Genomic DNA, 20,714 nt, shown 5'->3' on the forward strand with positions numbered 1-20,714 from the left:
TATTATTTATGGACTCATTCTCTCTCTGTCTGGACAGGAGGTCCGGGTCGAGTGGTGAACGGGGCTTTTATGGTTCTGAAAGGTCATCGGTCCATCGTGAATCAGGTCCGCTTCAACCCTCACACGTACATGATCTGCTCGTCCGGGGTGGAGAAAGTCATTAAGGTTAGTTGTCACTCTTATGCAGACATTATAATAAACAGTGTTTAGCATCAGAACAAACTGATGGAGAAATTCTGTCATCATTTAGTCATCCTTATGTTGTTCTAGTTTTTTTTTCTTCCATGGATCACACATTTTTTTTAGGCTGATCTTTTCCATAATATAAAAGTGAATAGGGGTGGATGGTTGGATTTAAATGACTATAAAAGTAATCCAAATGGATTGTGTATTATATTTCAGTTTATCTTTTTTTCTAAGAAATGAACCGAGTTAACAGAATTTAAAGAGTAAGACACGTCAAATTGATTAAAAGTAACAGTAATGTCATTTATATGGTTACAAAATAGTTTACAAAATATTTCAAATAAACTGTGAAATAAATAAATAAATGAATTCAGATGTTTACAAGTTAAAATGACATTTTCAAATGTATTCAAATAGAAAACAGTTATTTTAAATTGTGATATTTCAAAATGTTACTGTTTTTACTGTTTTTGATTAAATGACATTTATATTGTTACAAAATAGTTCTATTTCAAATTAATTCTTAAATAAATAAATGAATTTAGATGTTCATAAGTATAAATGACATTTTCAAATGTATTCAAATAGAAAACAGCCCTTTTAAATTGTGATAATATTTCACAATGTTACTGTTTTTACTGTATTTTCAATTAAATGACATTTATATTGTTACAGAATAATTCTATTTCAAATAAATTCTCGAATAAATGAATTCAAATGTATTCAAATAGAAAACAGTTATTTTAAATTGTGATAATATTTCATAATATTTCTGTTTTTACTGTTTCAAATAAATTGTCAAATAAATAAATGAATTCAGATGTTTACAAGTAAAAATGACATTTTCAAATGTATTCAAATGGAAAAGTTATTTTAAATTGTGATAATATTTCAAAATGTTACTGTTTTTACTGTATTTTTGATTAAATGATATTTATATTGTTAAAAAAACAGTTCTATTTCAAATAATTTTTTAATTAATTCAGATGTTAACAAGTATAAATGACATTTAAAGTTTATTAAAATAGAAAAGTTATTTAAAATTGTGATATTTCACAATGTTACTGTTTTACTGTATTTTTGATTGGCATTTATATTGTTACAAAATAGCTCTATTTCAAATAAATAAATTAATTCAGATGTTTACAAGTATAAATTACATTTTAAAATGTATTAAAATAGTAAACTTATTTAAAATTGATATTTCATAATGTTACCGTATTTACAGTTCATTAAATTATATTAAGATTTTTTCAAATAGAAAACAGTTATTTTAAATTGTAATATTTCACAATGTTACTGTTTTTATTATAATTTTAATTAAATGACATTAAGATTTATTAAAATAGAAAACGGTTATTTTAAATTATATTTCACAATGTTACTGTTTTTACTGTAATTTTAATTAAGTGATATTAAGATTTTTTTTTAAATAGAAAACAGTTATTTTAAATTATAATATTTCACAATGTTACTGTTTTTACTGTATTTTCGATTAAATTACATTGTTACTAAATAGTTATTTTTTTAAATAAAGTCCCGAATAAATAAATGAATTCAGATGTTCACAAGTATAAAAGACATTTTAAAATGTATTAAAACAGAAAACAGCTATTTTAAGTTGTGATAATATTTCACAGTGTTACTGTTTTACTGTATTTTTTGATCAAATTACATTTATATTGTTACAAAACCGTTCTGTTTTAAATATAATCCTGAATAAATAAATTAATTCAAATGTTCACAAGTATAAATTACATTTTAATATTTAATAAAATAGAAAGCAGTTATTTTAAATTGTAATAATATTTCACAATGTTACTGTTTTTACTATATTTTTGATTAAATAAATGCAGCCTTGGTGAGCATAAGACTTCTTTCAAAAACATTAAAAAAAAAGTTTCAATGGTTTAGGTTTGAAAGCTACTATGGAGGGGACTTAAATTTCATTTTGGTCCTCTCATATATGCATGTGGCTTCAGAAGACATTTTAACAGTGGTGTATTTTGTCGTATTTGGTGCTCAACAGCTGTCAATATTAATTTTAATTTTGTGGAAGAGAGCAGCGTAAACATTCTAGCTTGTGTTTTCTTTTTCTGTTATATGGAAAAACGTAATACGGGTTTGGAACATGAGGGTGAATAAATGAACAATATGTGATTACTGGGTAAACTATTTCTGCCTGACACAAGCAGACCTGCCACACACACACACAGTATAAAAGATTCTGCATGTGCTGGAAAGATCATCGTGTCTGAACTTGTGTCTGTCCTACATTTAGTCTTAAATGAATTTCTGCTGTCGCTGGTTCTGCCGCACCTAAAACCCTAAAGGCACAGAATCTATGTATGATTTTATCCGTCTTGCACTTCACCTGTCTCACTGTCCTTTCCTGGGTTATTCACCTATATCATTATAAAGCAGAAAGTTACAGCTGCACAAATGCAGCTTCCAAAAAAAAAGCATAATGTCATCAGCGGTTACTTGTTGGTTTGCAATGTCATCATAACCACAAGGTCTCCATTTTTCGATGCTATGTTATCCAGCTGTCATGTTCTGTGTGCATTAGTTTCTTCAGTGTTGTCATGGGCCATTGAGAGACTGAGTGAGACTGTATCTTTTGCTGGTGGTTCTTGTGAAATCTTGTTTGGCAAGCAGTAGATGTTGAGTAATGCTAGAACACTGGGCCTGTTCTCACTCACTAAACTCGAGTTTGTCAGAGACCAGCATGGCATTTTTTTTTTGGTAACAAACAAAAAACACATCTGCTATGTTTGTACTGACATATAAGAGGCTACAGTGATTTATACATTAAATTCATATCAAGGGCGTTAGGCCTGTTTCACACACGTATGAGCAGTGAGTAAGAAAAACTGTAGTGTAACCGCAAAAGCTGGTTGTGCTTTCACACTGACAGCTCCATTTGGAGTCTATAAATATTTGTAATGTTTTGGAAAGATTCTCTTATGCTGACCCAAGGCTACATTCATTTGACATAAACAGTAATATTGTGATTTTTTCTTTCTTTCAAATTTTAGCTTTATTTTAAATGTAATTTATTCCTGTGATGGCAAAGCTGAATTTTCAGCATCTTTACTCCAGTATTCAGTATCACATGAGCCCCCAGAAATCATTCTAATATGCTAATTTAATGCTCAAGAAACTTCAGTTTAAATTCAGGATTCTTGATGAATAATTAATAGAAATCTTTTGTGAAATTTTAAATGTCTTTACTGTAAGTTTTGATTAATTTAATGCTTCCTTGCTGAATATTTTTTACTTACCCTAAATTTTTACATCTAGCATTAATATTGGTTAGAAAAAGATACACTGTCAGCTTAATACAAAGTAAACTAAAATAATTGTATTTGGTACAATCACAGTTTAAAAGCTTGTTTTGAAATGTATCAAAACCAAATATATATAATATTTATAATAATATAATATATACAACAGTAAAATTTTCTGTTTTTGAAGAAGTCTCTATTCCTGCGTTTATTTAATCCAAAATAAATTTTGAAATATTTTTACTATTTAAAATAACCATTTTCTGTTTAAATATATTTTAAAATGTAATTTATTCATGTGATTTCAAAGCTAAATTTTTAGCAACATTACTCTAGTCACATAATCGTTCAGAAACCATTCTAATATTCTGATTTGAAAGTATTATTATTATGTTGAAAAGAGCTAAGTAGAATTTTTTCTTTGATGAATAGAAGGTTCAGAAGAACAGCATTTATCTGAAATCTGAAATAAATGCTGATCTTTGGATCTTTCTATTAATCAAAACTCCTAAAAATAATCTCAACAGTTTTAAATATTCATGTGACACTGAAGACTGGAGTAATGATGCAGAAAATTTAGCTTTGATCACATGAATAAATTACATTCTAAAATATATTCAAAAAGAAACAGTTATTTTAAACAGTGAAAATATTTCAAAAGTAAACCATTTTGCTGTACCTTAAATCAAATAAATGCATGCTTGGTGAGCAGAAGAGACTTAAACATTAAACATTAAACATTAAAAATCTTACTGTGCAAAAACCTTTGACTAGTAGTGTATATATTGTCGCCTTTTTTTTTTTTTTTTTAATAAAAGAAGCTCCCTTGTAAATTTGTAAAATGGCCAAAATAAATACCTGTACCATTTAAAATGGTCATAATTCACTCCTTTCTCTCTGTCTCTGTAGGTATGGAGTCCTTATCAGCAGCCGGATAGTATAGGTGATCTGGAAGGCCTGGTGGAGGACAAGTCTCGCTCACTCTACACTCATGAGGAATACATAAGCCTGGTCCTGAACAGCGGAAGTGGCCTGTCACATGATTACGTCAGCCAGTCGGTGCAGGAGGACCCCCGGATGATGGCTTTCTTCGACTCGTTGGTTCGCCGTGAGATCGAGGGCTGGAGCTCAGACTCAGACAGCGATTTAAGTGAGGGCGCCATTTTGCAACTGCACGCGAGAGCTCGACGCTCAACACGCACCACACGATCCACCCCACGATCTCCTGCCAACGTCTCCGCCGCTCATCACAGCGACTCCGACCACTCCTCTTCATCCTCATTGGCCGGGCCAGACGTGTCCGGGAGCGAGCGAACGGATCAGGACCGGAGCGGATCACAGAGGAGCAGGACGAGGCCACGTCCGTCTGCGTTTCTGCTAGACCTTGTAAACGAGGACTCGGATTCAAGCGGGTTCTGGTTGGACCCGATGCCCCGTCCCAGATCTCCGAGTCCACGTGAGAACTCCAGCCTTTCTAGCCACGCCTCCTCAGCAGGCGTGGCTTCTAGTTCTAGCTCCTCCCCTAGCTCGTCTTCTAGCTCCTCCTCCAGCACCGACGGAGTCGATGAGGAGCTGCGTAGGAGCAGGATGCGACAGCGCAATGCAGCCAGATGGAGACGCCACATTGGCCTTTCAGGAAGAGACTCCGCCCAAACCCTTCACGGTGCAACAGATTCCTCCAACTATCCCAGCATTTCCATCCATGATCCGTCATCTCCTTCTTCGTCCTCCGGTGACGAAGGTCGGCCTTTTAGGAATCGTGGAAAAGAAAAACCAAGCGGGCACGGCTCGAGTCCAGCGTGCTTATCTGACAGACAAACACAGTCCAGATGTAGGCGCCGCTTCACTTCCTCTTTTTCAGGTGGTGACGCTACTGTGGAGAGGGCAAAATCTCGAGCGGGCTTTCTCGCAGAGTCTGGGGAGGAACCAGAGCGAGGGAGAACTAGTGGGGAAGAGTTAAGTGCCGTGGAGGAAGCAAATGCCACACTCGGCAATCGTGCTGGAGTTAACGGACGTCCACATACAGACGAGAACCATGCAGACTCTATTCACCCAGAATGCTCTGGGGCAGACACAGAACTTAATAAGAACTCTGGTGACTCCAGGACCCAGGGGGAACCCTCTGGAAGGGAGATCTCTAGTGGGAAACGGACTTGTTCAGACTCAGGAGACGAGGAGGATTCTCCATCGGAGAAGAGGGTGAAAACGTGGTGATTTGACAGCACAATTCACCGACTCAGAGTCAAACTTTTTTTGAGTTGTTTATCTTTGGACGCTTTTGGTTTCGCATTTTTGAACCAACTTCCCTTTTTCTCTTTACCTGATGTCATGCATTCTGGGGTCACACCACAGTGATGACACTAAAAAAAACGATATTAGTGATATATGTTATTGGAAGAAAAAAATAACTGCAGTGCTTTTGGTTTGATAATATTTTAGTTTGATTGAACCTGTAACCTTTATGTTGAGGGTTCTGGTTCGTTTTTGGGCTGTGAGAAGAAAAGGGATTTGAGAGCATTTCTTACAAGGATGGGATGTTGTGAGTCTGTAACTGTGGAACTGGGGTGGGAGGTGGGAATGGGGGGGTTAAAAACAGTGTTTCCATGATAACCTCATTGAGCAGCAGCTGTTTGAGTTGTGCATTAAAGTTCTGTTCCAGTGTTCCCATAGAAACCCTCTTGTTATGTCTCTTCTTCCTAGTCCTAGTCGTCCACCATTCTAATCATCATCAAACAGGAAGTAGCCTGGGTGAGTGTTCTAGGATATTCCGATGTGAGAATCGTCACCATGGTGATGCATCAGTATCTGCTCTCCATCTGTCTAATGGAGCGGCTTGAAGGGCCAAGTGAAAGATTAATGAGAGCATATACGATAATGTTGTAGGTCAGCGCAGGGCTTGTTTTAAAACTCTTCCTCTACAGTCGCTTGATTGATAGTCCCTCGCAAATTTTACTAAGTCAGGTGTAAATTAAATTAAAGGGATAGTTCACCCAAAAATGACGGTGAGTTGAAAGTTGTGTGTGTGTGCTCACTACTGTGAGTCAACTTAGATGGGTTAAATGCAGAGCACTGTGTCTTAGTATGGGTCACCATACTTGGCCTCATGTCCTTTTCTTACCTGAAAATGTTACAGTGGTGGCGATAAAATCTAAGTCGTGTTTTGTCCGGGTGAGCCAAGGATTCCAAAGACATAAGTCACTTGAGTCTGTTATTAACAGTTTAGGAGTTATGAGTGATTTCATACTTTTCAGGACGATTGGGACGAGCCTTGGTGGCGTTGTAGACTGTGCGAGTACTATCATCCCTCCAAGTCTCTACGATTAACGGTTTGGTCTGCCCGAACAGTTTTATGTGGAGATTGCTGATCCTTGGCCAATCTAACAATTACAATAGGGTTTCAGCAGTATGCGCTTGAACCCCTAACTATGTGGTACTCTCATGAACGCGCTTTGAAGACTGGCATTGAATAAAATTGTTATTTTTGTTTTCTTTGAGCACAAAAAGTATTCTCATAGCTTCATAATAGGGCTGTCACGATTCAATTTGAGTACTCGATTGAAAAATCGATTGCATTTTGCCTGTGTCGAGTAACCGGCCAAATATCGAATCCATGAGATGCATATTTAGACCTTTTCCAAAGCTGCATGATATATTAAATCCTTTTTAAAAATCATAATAAAGCATAATGCTATTGTGAATTCACAGACGCTGTGATTCGATTAAATGCATATATGTGACCCTGGACCACAAAACCAGTCATAAGGTTAAATTTTACAAAACTGAGATATATACATCATATGAAAGCTCAATAAATAAGCTTTCTATTGATGTATAGTTTGTTAGGATAGGACAATATTTGACTGAGATACATCTATTTGAAAATCTGGAATCTAAGGGTGCAAAAAAATCTAAATACTGAGAAAATCACCTTTAAAGTTGTCCAAATTAAGTTATTAACAATGCATATTACTAATCAAAAATTACATTTTGACAGGTTTACAGTAGGAATTTTACAAAAAATCTTTATGTAACATGATCTTTACTTAATTTCCTAATGATTTTTGACATAAAAGAAAAATCAATAATTTTGACCCATACAATGTATTTTTGGCTATTGCTACAAATATACCCCAGCGACTTAAGACTGGTTTTGTGGTCCAGGGTCACATATGTGATACAGGTTACGTAAGTGCCAGCATTGCCAAATTTCCTGTGGAATTGGGATATTTTAACACTGTTGCTATGGGTTGTTTTTCATGTCTGCAGGTTGAAGGACCCAAATAATGTAATATTTAGCCCCTGGAATGCGAAGTTTACCAGGGACCTAAACACACACACACACACACACACACACACACACACACACACACACACACACACAAAACATGTATTTTACCCCCCTCCCCGCTTTTACCCTCCACAACAAATACCATTACAAACGTTACAAACCATCAACTTTTAACCATTAAAACCGTTTTAAAATTGTTTTTTGTTGTGTGTTTTGGAAAATGTTCCATTAGGATTTATAGACGTTTTTCCTGAACACGGAAGTAAGTCCGACTCTTAACTGAAAGAATGCTTTGCATTTCTGGTCTGCATTGTTTCTAGTCAAACTAATGTTAAACCTATTAAAATGTTTTTAAAAAGCACATGACTCCATGATGACAGATGACACGAAGCAGTGGACGTTAGCTACATTAAAAACAGATGGACGCTATTTGAATGGGTTCCTATGGAAACCGGAACAGAAAAGCATTCAATCTGACGTTAGAATTCGTAATGGCGGCGCTCATCGTTTACTCAGGAAAAAGGTCTATAGCAGGGATCCTCAAATCTTACCGGTCCGATGCACTGCAGAGTTTAGCTCTCTAACCCTAATCAAACACACCTGAGAATGCTAATCAAGGTCTCCAGGATCATTAGAGAATCACAGGTAGGTGAGTTTGAGCAGGGTTGGAGCTAAACTCTGCAGCGCATCGGACCTCCAGGGTAAGATTTGAGGAACCCTGGTCTATAGGATTTACCAAATCACCAATAGAAGGCAACCAATTACCAGTAGAACCCACAGGGTCCATTACAGTTTCCATTTAAACCAATACAAGGCTCATTATAAACCATTCAAATTGATTTTGTTTAGGTTTTTTTTCCAGCAGGGTATTAACCTAGGGGATCCCTTCCATAACGATTGGGCTAGTTTTGAGTAGTAATTAGACGGGATTTATTGAGAAAAATGGCAACCAGTGTTGCCAAGTCAGCGGTTTTCCCGCAGAATTTGGCTACTTTACCAATGTTGCCGCGGGTTGTTTTTCATTTCCGCGGGTTGAAGCGACCCCAATAACATAATATTTATCCCCTGAAATGCTAATTTTACCAGGGAAACATTTTTATTTTACCCCCAGAACGCGATTTTGAATGGGGGACCCCCTCAAAACTCGATTGGGCTGCTTTTGGTTTAGTTTGGGCGGGTTTTGTTGTGAAAACCTGGCAACCCCTTGGTACACGAGTCTCAGAAAAAACCCGAATGGCGGCTCCATATGAACTGTTATCATTTAGAAGTGTGGAGCATCTCAAACTCCATCTCTGCATATTGCTGTGAGTTTGGGTTTATTATAACTTTTATCTAGAAACTCAACGTGCCCCATTTAATCAGATTTGTAAGGTAAATAATTTATTTATATCTACGACAACACAGGAGAATACATCAATGCCTTTCTCGATAACTGTTCATCGCGGTTTCAAAATAAGAGTTTAACCCTTGCTCTGAGTACACGATTTGATGTAAATATATGCAAAAACGTACAGTGGCTGTAGCATGTATGTCGTAGAAATGGACAAATATTAAGGATTAAGTGGACATTTGACTTAAAGGTTGTATCAGCGATTTCTAGCCTGAAACATAAAGTGTCAAATTCAGCTCACCTTTCTTCTCGATCCGCTCGCTGCCTGCCCCATAAATTGTCTGTGAAAAAACCGCTTCTCTCTGGTCAGCCTAGGGTCCGAGATATGCCAAAAAAACAATCGGCACTACCAACCTTTCCACACATAAACAAACAGTGTTCCAACCAATCAGCGTCAGGGGTTTGGTGTTGTGGACTTTCGCTCCGCCTCCCTCACATCCCAGCACCAGTAGGAAAGTCCACAACACCAAACCCCTGACGTTGATTGGTTGGAACACTGTTTGTTTATCTGTGGAATAGTTGACAGCATCAATTGTTTTTTTGCCATATCTCGGACCCTAGGCTGACCAGAGAAAAGCGTTTTTTTCACAGACAATTTATGGGGAAGGCAGCGAGCGGATCGAGAAGAAAGGTGAGCTGAAATTGACACTTTATGTTTTAGGCTAGAAATCGCTGATACAACCTTTAAGTACTGTTTAGTCAATATTAAACAAGGATTAGATCGCATTGTAAAGTGTAAAAACAATGGTCAGGCCGTTGGCGCCCTCTGCAGGCATTATAATGCGTTACGTACATTAGCTCTGTTGTTTACATACATTATGTATTTTAACAGATTTGCTTAATAAAACCATGATTTCAAAGCTATTTTTCGCTTAGGTCCACTTTATTACCACAAAAATTAATTCTCATCAGAATCTAATCGTATCTTAATTTGTGTTTCCTAAGACGAATGAAGGTTTTACGGGTTTGGAACAACATGAGAGTGAGTAATTAATGGCAGAATTTTTTTTAATTATTTTTTTGGCTGAACTACCCCTTTAACATCAACATTAAAGTGAGGTTATACTCAAGGACGCAATATTTACCCAAAGGTAATTGCTCACTACCTCAGTACTGCACAGGTGTTGTCTGTTTAATGATATTGCAGTCCAATAAAAAATTAACTACTTGTGTCAAATTAAGTAAAATCTTACAGACTCCTTTGTTGGAGCCCTGTGAATCAAAATGCAGTTATTGAGTTTGACACAAAACAACTGCAGTATAGTTCTTGCGGCTGACGCTAAACAGATTCAGCTGACGCCATTCAGAGAATTCACAGAATCACTGTAGCATTTGTTTAATGAAAGCCTGTGGATGAGGAACAGGTCTCCCTTTAGGAAATCAACTACAGCTTTTCCACTCCCCGCACTGGCCACACGCACACACCGGCCGACATACTCTTGCCTCCATGAACAGTTCGGGGCAGCCATAAATGGAATCGTCTTTCTGTTGTCGAACACGATAAGGAAACTCCACCCCACGGTAAAAGCTGTACTGGAATTGCTGATTGACAGTTATTTGGCTGATGTCATTCATGAGTACGGTTACTAAGTCACACCCGCTCATGTCTCATGTAAAAGAGTGATTTGTCCTCACATGACCCCTCCTTTATAGTGAGTAATCTCTAGAGTTGCGTTCTGTTCCTTTTAAATACATAACACGGGTCTGTTTTACTCACCTGTGGAATCAAGGCTGTTGCCTGAGATATTTCTCATGGTCAGGACCACAAATCAGCCAGAGGGTAAAAATGTTGGGGCAAATGCCTTCTGTTTTTTGTTTTTTCATGTATATTATTGTTAAAATCTAGTATTTTACTAGGTTTAGTACCTCTGCCTGTAAAATGTAGTCTTTTGTGTTAAGGATATTGTGCATTATTATCAGCTACTTAAATGTGTTGTCGATTTTTATTTCTCTAGGTAAAAGGAATCATTTTTTTCCGAAAGATAATGTTTTTTAAATAACTCTTTCATTTGAAGTTGAAGTAAAATAAGATAAAATTAAATCAAAATAAAATAATATGAAGTCAAATAAAACAAGATAAAATGAAATAAAATAAAATGAAATTAATTAATATAAAATGAAATAAAATAAAACAAAATAAAATAATATGAAATGAAATGAAATAAATCAAAATAAAACAAATAAAATAATATAAAATAAAATGAAATAATGTAAAATGAAATAAATAAAATAATATAAAAGAAAACAAATAATATAAAATAAAATGAAATAAATAAAATAATATAAAATGAAATGAAAAATAATATCAAATTAAATAATATCAAATTAAAATAAAATAAGATAAAATAAATCAAATAAAATAAAACAATGAAATAAAATATAAAATGGAATGAAATAAAATAAAACAAATAAAATAATATAAAATCAAATAAAATAATGTAAAATTAAATAAATAAAATAATATAAAAGAAACAAATTAATACAAAATAAAATGAAATAAATAAATTAATATAAAATTAAATGATAAAATAATATCAAATAAAATAAGATAAAAATAAAATAAGATAAAATAAATAAAACAATGAAATAAAATGAATAAATAAAATAAAGTATAAAATAAAATGAAATGAAATAAAGTTAAATAATATGCAATGAAATAAATTAATATAAAATAAAATAAAATGAATAATATGATATAAAATGAAATAAAATAAAATAATAAAACGAAATGAAAATAAAATAAATCAAAATGAAACAAAATAAAATAATATGAAATAAAATAAAATAATGTAAAATTAAATAATATAAAATAAAGGAATAATATAAAATAAAATGAAATTAATTAATATTAAATAAAATAATATAAAATTAAATTAAATGAAACAATAATATAAAATAATATAAAATTAAATAAAATAAAATAATGAAATAAAATATAATATAAAATAAAATAATATAAAATTAAATATTTTATCTATAATTAAAAATAATAATATGAAAAAAATAATAATATGCAATAAAATAAATAAAATTTAATTAAATAACATTATAAAATTAAATAAAATTATTAAATAAAATATAATCATTTAAAATTAAATGAAATGTAATGTAATAATATAAAATTAAATTAAATAAAAATACCAAAATAAAATAGACAATAAAATAAAATAAAGAATGAATTAAATGAAATTGAATAAAAAGTAATAATATAAAATAATCAAATAAAATTCAATAAAAAATATTAAATAAAAAAGAATTGCTGGGATAAAACATTTTTGGCAATAAAAAGACAAACTTTCTTTCTTTTCTTTCTTTACGATGTTAAAAAGTTGTCAAATATTATTATTATTTCTATTATTGATTTAAGGTCATTCTAAAGAGATACTAAAATGAAAATCCTTTTGTGTGTGGGAGGGCTGAGGCAGCAGAAGGACGATGATGTTTCTGCTCAGCTGTCAGTACCCGACTGTGTTGTAGTCTCTCTATCCTCTGACATTGTTCATCTTCTCAGTTCTGTCTGAATCAGCTGTAACCCACTCTCTTATCAAGAGGAAATGAATGATGTGTACTGCCTTCTTAAAGTCCTTGTAATCGTGAGGGGGTTGCTTATTCTTATACTTTCAAATCAAACAGGCTACTAAACTCAGATAATATTTCACAGGGTTTGCCTTCATCCGAGCAGCCAGCATCTTATCAGGAACATTGTGACAACAGCTCTAGATACTGTTGAGTTTCACACTCAAGGGGGGCAGGGGGTGCTAGTGCCAGTTTGTGCCAGATTATAGCCAGAATGCTCCAGAGATCATCCATATGAACAGAATCACCCTGCATAATGTGATCTACCTGTTGTGCTTCATTAATGTTTCACGTCGGGAGATAATAAGAATAAGCTGTGTGCTTGCGTGAAAATAGAGATGTAGAAAGTATAAAGTTTGACTTACTAATTGCGTGTGAGAGACTGAGGGAGTGTCTGTGTGATCCATGTTGGAGCTATGCATGTAAATTAGACATTCTGTTGTGAAATATCTTGCAATGTGTGTGTGGACCATCAATTTCCATTCAATTTTGAATTATACAGAGTTTGTTTTGGTCATTTAACAGCCATCCTTTCTCTCTATTTGTGAAAAGTGTGATTGGGTATAGTAAAATGATTCAGTGACCTGTGGCTCCTGCTTGTCTACACTGGCTATATGCGGTATTGTCGATGCCTTTGTTGATAATGTCAACGGTTATGTAGATGTTTAGATGACATATGAATCATTTGAATAATTTCGGAGATAAAGATAAATAGCTAATGTTGCACTTGGAACAAGTGCAAAAGGTCCAGTGTAAACATTTATCTGACTAATCCCAAAGCCAGTCTTCATGATCTTAAGAGTGCCAAGGACTACAATAAAACTACATTTTTAAAATGCCATTTAATGCTAAATAGGCATACTTTGACATTTGAACCAATTACTATCTTTATGTGTGGCATGTTTTTAAACCTTTATTTTTGTGTGGAAATTCTAGTGAGTTACTACAATTATTATTACAATTTAAAATAATTGCTTTCTATCTGAATGTATTGTAAAATGTCATTATTACTGTGATGGCAAAGATTCTTCATTGTCACATGATATTTCAGAAATCATTCTCATATAGCAGGGATCACCAAATCTGGACCTCGAGATCCATTTTCCTGCAGAGTTTAGCTCTTACCCTAATCAAACACACCTGAGCATGCTAATCAAGGTCTTCAGGATCATTAGAGAATAACAGGTAGGTGAGTGTGATCAGGGTTGGAGCTAAACTCTGCAGCGCATTGGACCTCCAGGGTAAGATTTGGGGAACCCTGTCATATAGAGTGTTTTCTTGACGCGTCATCCATAGCCGCACTGCACGTAAACAATGCCACTGTACCGAATTAGTATGGATTACTAAAAGTAGCCAAAAGCTATAGCAAATCAAGGAGAAGAGTGCAAATAAACTGTCTGATGAACAAAAGGCATTTGTGGTTAGCCAAACTGAACCAGGATTTCCAGGGCAAGAATCTTGACAATATTTGTATTTGTTCTTATCATTTCTGGTAAGGTAGGTGAAATATTAGGCTAATATGTTAATTAATACTGCTCGTATGTATCTGTACCACCTATTAACTTTAGTTTGTCAAAATATTGTGCCCTTTCCTGCTTACTAGGTCTTTCTCTATATGATTTAGCAGCTTCCACACATTTTTTTAGCGGAACAACATATTCAGTAGTAGATTAACCGTGCAATCAATGCTGTTGTTTACATCTGAGTATCTCCAATATGACCGCGCATCCAGGTACAGTTCAAGTCAAAACCTTGCAGAATCTACAAAATGTTAATTTCGTTACCAAAATAAGAGGGGTCATACAAAATGGATGTTATTTTGTATTTAGTACTGATCTGAATAAGATATTTCACATTTAAGACATTTACATATAGTCCATATAATTTATAAAAATAACCCCCGTCAAAAGTTTACATACACTTTTTTTTGTGATAGCCGTTCTTCGGAAAAATCCTTTAGGTCCCACGAATTCTTTGTTTTTTCAGCATTTTTGTGTATTTGAACCCTTTCCAACAATGGCTGTATGATTTTGAGATCCATCTTTTCACACTGAGGACAACTGAAAGACTCATGCAACTATTAAAGAAGGTTCAAACACTCACTGATGCTTTAGAAGGAAACAATGCTTTAAGAGCTGGGGGGTGAAGACTTTTTAAATTTGAAGATAAGGATATATTTAACTTATTTTAACTGCACATTCTGTTCAAATGTTTACACCCCTGGTTCTTAATGCATTGTTTTTCCTTCTGATGGATCAATGAATGTTTGAACCTTCTGTAATAGTTGCATATGAGTCCCTCAGTTGTCCTCAGTGTGAAAAGATGGATCTAAAAATCATACAGTCATTGTTGGAAAGGGTTCAAATACACAAAAATGCTGAGAAACCAAAGAACTTGTGGGACCCAAAGGATTTTTCTGAAGAACAGCAGGCAGGACAAACAAGGGACTCATTAACAACTATCACTAAACAATAAAAAACACATCATTTAGGTAACAACACAGTATTAAGAACCAAGCATATGTAAACTTTTAAACTCATTTTCATAAATTAAACTATTCAGGTCAGTACTAAATAAAAAGTAACATGCATTTTGTATGATCCCTCTTATTTTGGTAAAATAACTATCATTTTGCAGCTTCTGCAAGGTGTACATAAACTTTTGACTTCAAGTGTAACTGACCAAACCGTGACATAAGTGCAAACTCTCTATATAGGCCTATATGAGATTCATTTTAGATATTTTAATATTGAAGGCTATTATTGTGAAAACCTTCTCGGTTATAACTCCAAACGAAACAGAAATCAGATTGTTTTTCCACAATGATCTGCTCACTTAAATTGCTTCAGGAGAAAGTGTTTCCTGTTTACATACTCCTAGGTCAAAAGTTCCCAAGTTTGGTGATATGAATACCGCAAACTGACTAAGTAGCTACACTGGCGCTGTTTTAAATCGTCTGAAAACGTTTGAGATCCAATACAGATGTGCTGAATAACTTTCCGGTCGTTTCCTGAGTGAATTTCTGTTTATTCATATGACGAACGGGGGGAGGAAAAAAACTTAACGTGTGAGCGAAATATAATAGAAGCGAAGAGATAAATAAGTTTGTCAAAAGTTGAACAAGGATTCTATTTAAGTTGGCGAGAGTTTTGCTGCTTTGATTAAGAAGCAGAAGAATAAGATCTCACTGTCTGTGCGCTTAAGCTGTGACGTCACTTTCCCAAACATTCGCCGCTTGGAAGTTTGTCCATATATGGAAGAGCGCTCCAGTTCCAGCGAACCAGACTACAGTGAGCATAGAGCGAGAGTGTGCTTCTGACCTAGTCATACTTTTAGGGATGACATTGCTGAAGAAATGTTTCTAGAATTTTGCTAAATCATATAAAACTTTCTTTTAGGTCCTTAGATACTCAAATGTAGACAAAAAACAGATAGACTGACAGACAGAGACAGACTAAAGATAGCTAGCTAGCTAGATAGATAGATTTTTAATATTATTAAAACAGTTTTCCCTTTGGGTTAAGATTAGTTTGTAATCGTTTGAACTCTCTTTATTTAAAAACAATATAAGTCTATGTTAAAGCGCTATATAGATGATTAAGGTGTGTGTGCCAGAGAGGGACAACCTCTGTCGTGGTTCAGCCTCTGCAGAGGGGGACTTCTGTTCACCAGGAGGGGGCTTTACCCTACATGGCAGAGGCATTCAGTCCCAAACAACGGACTTCTTTGGAATGCTGGGAGGATGGAGGCAGAAGGTGGACTTTGAACTGATGCCATGCACTGGGGATGTTAAGTTTGACAGCTCTGACAAAAGTGAGAGGATCAGAGTGCTTTATTGCAGTATAATACAAACATATGTTATTGTATAAGGTACAATACATGTTTAAAGTACATTAGAAAATAAAAATACAAAGAATAAACCGTTCAAACTTCATGCTTGGTAGCTTGATAACACATTTTTGCATTAGTAGACAGAAAGATGGTTGAACATATAACAAACATAATACATTATACAATTAAATAACAAAAATGAAGAACAATATTTAGATGCAGTTTAGGAGATATACACTACCAGTCAAAAGTTTTTGATTTTTAATGTTTTTTTTTTAAAGAAGTCTCATCTGCCCACCATGCCTGCATTTATTTGATCCAAAGTACAGCAAAAACACTAAAATTCTGAAATATTTAATAAATAATTTTTTTATATATATATATTTTTAAAATGGGATTTCAATGCTGGATTTTTAGCATCATTACTCCAGCCACATGATCCTTCAGAAATCATTCTAATATTCTGATTTGCCGCTCAAAAAACATTTATTATTATTCTGTTGAAAACAGCTGAGTAGAATTTTTATCAGGTTTCTTTGATAAAGAGAAAGTTTAGAAGAACAGCATTTATCTGAAATAGAAATCTTTTGCAACATTATGAATGTCTTTATCAACATGTTTGATTAAATTTTAAGCATCCTTGCTAAATAAAAGTATTAATTTCTACATTTTTTCCCCCAAAACATTATACTGACTCCAATCATTTGAATGGTATAGTGTATAATGTTACAAAAGCTTTTTATTTCAGATAAATGCTGATCTTTCTATTCATCAAAGAATCTTAATCAAACTGTTTTAATAAATGTTGCTTGAACAGCAAATCAGCATATTAGAATGATTTCTGAAGGATCACGTGACACTGAAGACTAGAGTAATGACGCTGAAAATTCAGCTCAGGAATCACAGGAATAAATTACATTTTAAAATATATTCAAATAGAAAACAGTTATTTTAAACTGTAAAAATATTTCACAATTGTACTGTTTGCTGTACTTTGAATCAAATAAATGCAAGCAGAGCAGAAGAGATTTCTTTAAAAACATCTTACTGTTCAAAAACTTTTGAATGGTAGTGTAAATGTAAAATTTTATGCAAAAATAAAATGCAAAAAAAGAGGTAAACAGATAGTTCAAGATGTAGACTTGAGTAAGTAATGACCTCAGTAAAAGTGTACTGTAGATTTACAAAGGGAAAAAAGCCAATACAGTAAAATGATCAGGGCTCTACATCACAGGAATGAACTGCTGACCCAGAGCATCAAATACTCACAAGGCGAACATCTGTTTGCGTCAGAGCACGCAATGGCTGTTCACACATGCCCCGAATAAACAGAAATAATCATTTCAATCCTGCTCCAGAAATAACCACAAGGATTCAAGAGAGGAAATCTCATAATCTTAAACTTCACAGCCTTATATCCCCCGGTTAGATGTGATAAATATGAGGGATATCCCATGCCAGTCCTAGCAGACTTCTTTATGGAAAAGGTCTGACCACATATGGCCTTGATCTGAAGCACTTTCAGTCTTTTAGCTATTCCCATAATTTATAATGGTGTGAAAGTCAAAGGTGCATTACTATGTTGGCAAAATCCATCTTGAGATGGTAGCTGTGTTTTTGGAATATGATTTATAGTTGGTTCAAGCTGGTCCTTATCTGCTGATCAAGCTACCGTGTTTCAAAAACCATCTTGATCACCACAAATTGGTAAATAATCTCTTGCTACTCCACGATGGTCTGCCAGACCACCCTGCTGAAAAAAACAATAGAAATAATCACAGAATTTGTAATGGTTTTACTGGTTATAATGGGAAAAGGGTTGGTTTTAATGAAAAACTGTAATGAACTACTGCTAATTGGTCACGTTCTATTGGTGGCTTGTTAAAACCACTAAATCCTAATGGAATATATCCCAAAACACTACAGGAAACCATTTTGAATAGTTTTAATGATTAAAAGTGTATGGTTTATAATGTGTGTAATGGTATTTGTAGAAACCATTAGAATTCATGTGATGGTTTTTATTGTTTTTTCTACAGAGCTGTTTGGACCTACTACCTTGTTCTGTAACAGAAACCAGCTTAAAACTGATTTTCTAACAAGGCTACTAGTAATTAAACAATACTGATGTGAAATTCGGATGTGGTATCCCCCACCTCTTTCCTTCACCCTAAAAAAAGCAACATGAGCGCTGTTACCTGAGACACGATGAGATAAAACAACTTAGGGTGTGGTCACCTGGAGGGCAGTGAGAAACATTAAAGGATTATTTCATAATAGCAAGAATTAAAATACAACTATTTATAAATCATGTAAAAAAAAACTACAACCACAAATTTATCCTGTAATTACTTCAAGTGGCACAAATATCCCTGAAAGCTTTTCTAATACCTACGTCCATGCAGACAACCTACACCAAATCTATTAACAGACAGCGACGTTAGCCAATCACCACCGAGTCTTGTCTAGTGGGCGGGCTTTGAGGCTCAGAGTAGCAGCCAATCAGACGCTCTGCGTCGTCCTTCTTTTTATTTTTTCCATTACTGTGAAGTTTTTGCTGCCGATGCTCGTGCTGGCGGTTCTGCCTATTCGCCACTCTGGATAGCGGCCGTGAAAAAACGGACAGGACGAGAAAGGCAAGGAGACACGGAGTTTGGGGAGAGTGAACGGGGCAGGGGAAACGAGGCAGCGACGTTAGTTTCGTGCCCATCGTTTTAAGTGCGCACAGGAGTGTTTACTGCAGCGCTCTGTGGGAGAGAGAGAAGAGAGAGAGAGAGACCGGAGGACCGGAGAGAGACGGGAACGGCAGTTCAGAATGGATCACCACCACCATCAACAACAACAACATCATCATCAGTATGATGGAGGAGAGAACGACTATATGCAGCAGGAAGATGACTGGGACCGGGATCTGCTGCTTGACCCCGCCTGGGAGAAACAACAGCGAAAGGTAACGTTAACGTTACGCGCTATAATCTCTTCACACCACCGGTTTAAGGTGCAAAGGTAACTTGCAAACCAGCAGGGAAAAAAGCATATCAGAAGGTGGATATTTAAGTGGCCCGAGTCATTTAACGTTAAACAGGCTTTGCACTGCGACGCATGAATTTGTTTTATACTGTGTGAATAATATTTATTTGCCTTATAGGATGCAATGACATAAAATCTAAAGCTTATTAACGTCACATATTCCTAAAGCATCAGTCTTCATTATAAGAAACTTATAAGAACATCTGTTGCGGGATTGCGCATGTTCCTATTCACCTTCTGTCTGTCCATTCATTTGAGCGTTATGACGGCCCGCCCCCAGTCAAACGATCCGGGACCCTGATCACCGGACACCGTGCGCCCACCTATTCTCCTCACGGCGCGCAACAGATGTCAGCGACAGCAGCCTATGCTCGGTGGATGCGGCTCATAATGATCCGCTGCTCACTTGATTTACCCAGACCCTGTCTGAGACATGAGAATAATTCTGGTTCCGATTCCTCTTATCGATTCCCTAACGATTCTTTAGTAGTTTGAGGAAGTGTCTTCTAAAAAAAGAAATGCAATTAGTATTGCATTTACCATACTCTGTTGCCAAATGATGAGGTAATATCTGATTACAACAGAACAGATTGTACAATTGTTTGCTAGATAGTAGCAAACAATTGTAATTTTGTTACGTTTGCGCTTTTTAAATACGGCGGAATGTATACTATTTATTTTAAATACACATATGAATAACTTATGGACTTTATTTCATTTCGTAGGCGTCATAACGAAATTAACAATTTGCGGTTTCATTCAGGCACCTCTCATACTGATTCAGAATTTGTTCGATTTGTTCATAGGAGTTGTTTGTCTGAGAACCATGGTTTAGATTCACTGAAGGAATCGATTCAAAAGAGTCGTTCGTTTGGGAATCGGACAGATTGATTCAGTAGCGGTGTTGCGGTGAACGGTAGTTGCTAAAAAACACTGTCAGAGTATTTCAGCGCATCATTTAGCGCTCATCAACAGCGGAATGTACCGTTAAGAGAATCAAACGTCATGAAAATCGCTCGGTTTCGGTGTGTTTAACGGTCCTGATTAGGAACCGGTTCTCGGTTGCCAACTCTAGGCCCGTGCCATCTCCGTTAACGCATTCCGGTAGACCATTAGTTGGGGGAGG

General features: G+C 35.1%; 2 protein-coding genes across 6 annotated transcripts in view; both read left to right on the forward strand.

The window, feature by feature from the left end:
• Positions 1-6,121, forward strand: part of dcaf5 (ddb1 and cul4 associated factor 5) — an 18,401-nt gene extending 12,280 nt beyond the window's left edge. The window contains exons 7-8 of the mRNA XM_073833765.1: positions 38-165; positions 4,383-6,121. Coding sequence (XP_073689866.1) covers positions 38-165; positions 4,383-5,687 — 1,433 coding nt within the window. The 3' untranslated portion in view covers positions 5,688-6,121. The remainder of the gene's footprint in view (positions 1-37; positions 166-4,382) is intronic.
• A 13,008-nt stretch (positions 6,122-19,129) lies between these two features.
• Positions 19,130-20,714, forward strand: part of actn1 (actinin, alpha 1) — a 41,936-nt gene continuing 40,351 nt past the window's right edge. For all 5 annotated transcript variants that reach the window (XM_073833761.1, XM_073833757.1, XM_073833759.1 and 2 more), the window contains exon 1: positions 19,130-19,508. In XM_073833761.1, coding sequence (XP_073689862.1) covers positions 19,374-19,508 — 135 coding nt within the window. In that variant the 5' untranslated portion in view covers positions 19,130-19,373. The remainder of the gene's footprint in view (positions 19,509-20,714) is intronic.

Source organism: Garra rufa, chromosome 2 (genome assembly GCF_049309525.1).
Source record: "Garra rufa chromosome 2, GarRuf1.0, whole genome shotgun sequence".
Taxonomy (NCBI): Eukaryota; Metazoa; Chordata; class Actinopteri; order Cypriniformes; family Cyprinidae; genus Garra; species Garra rufa.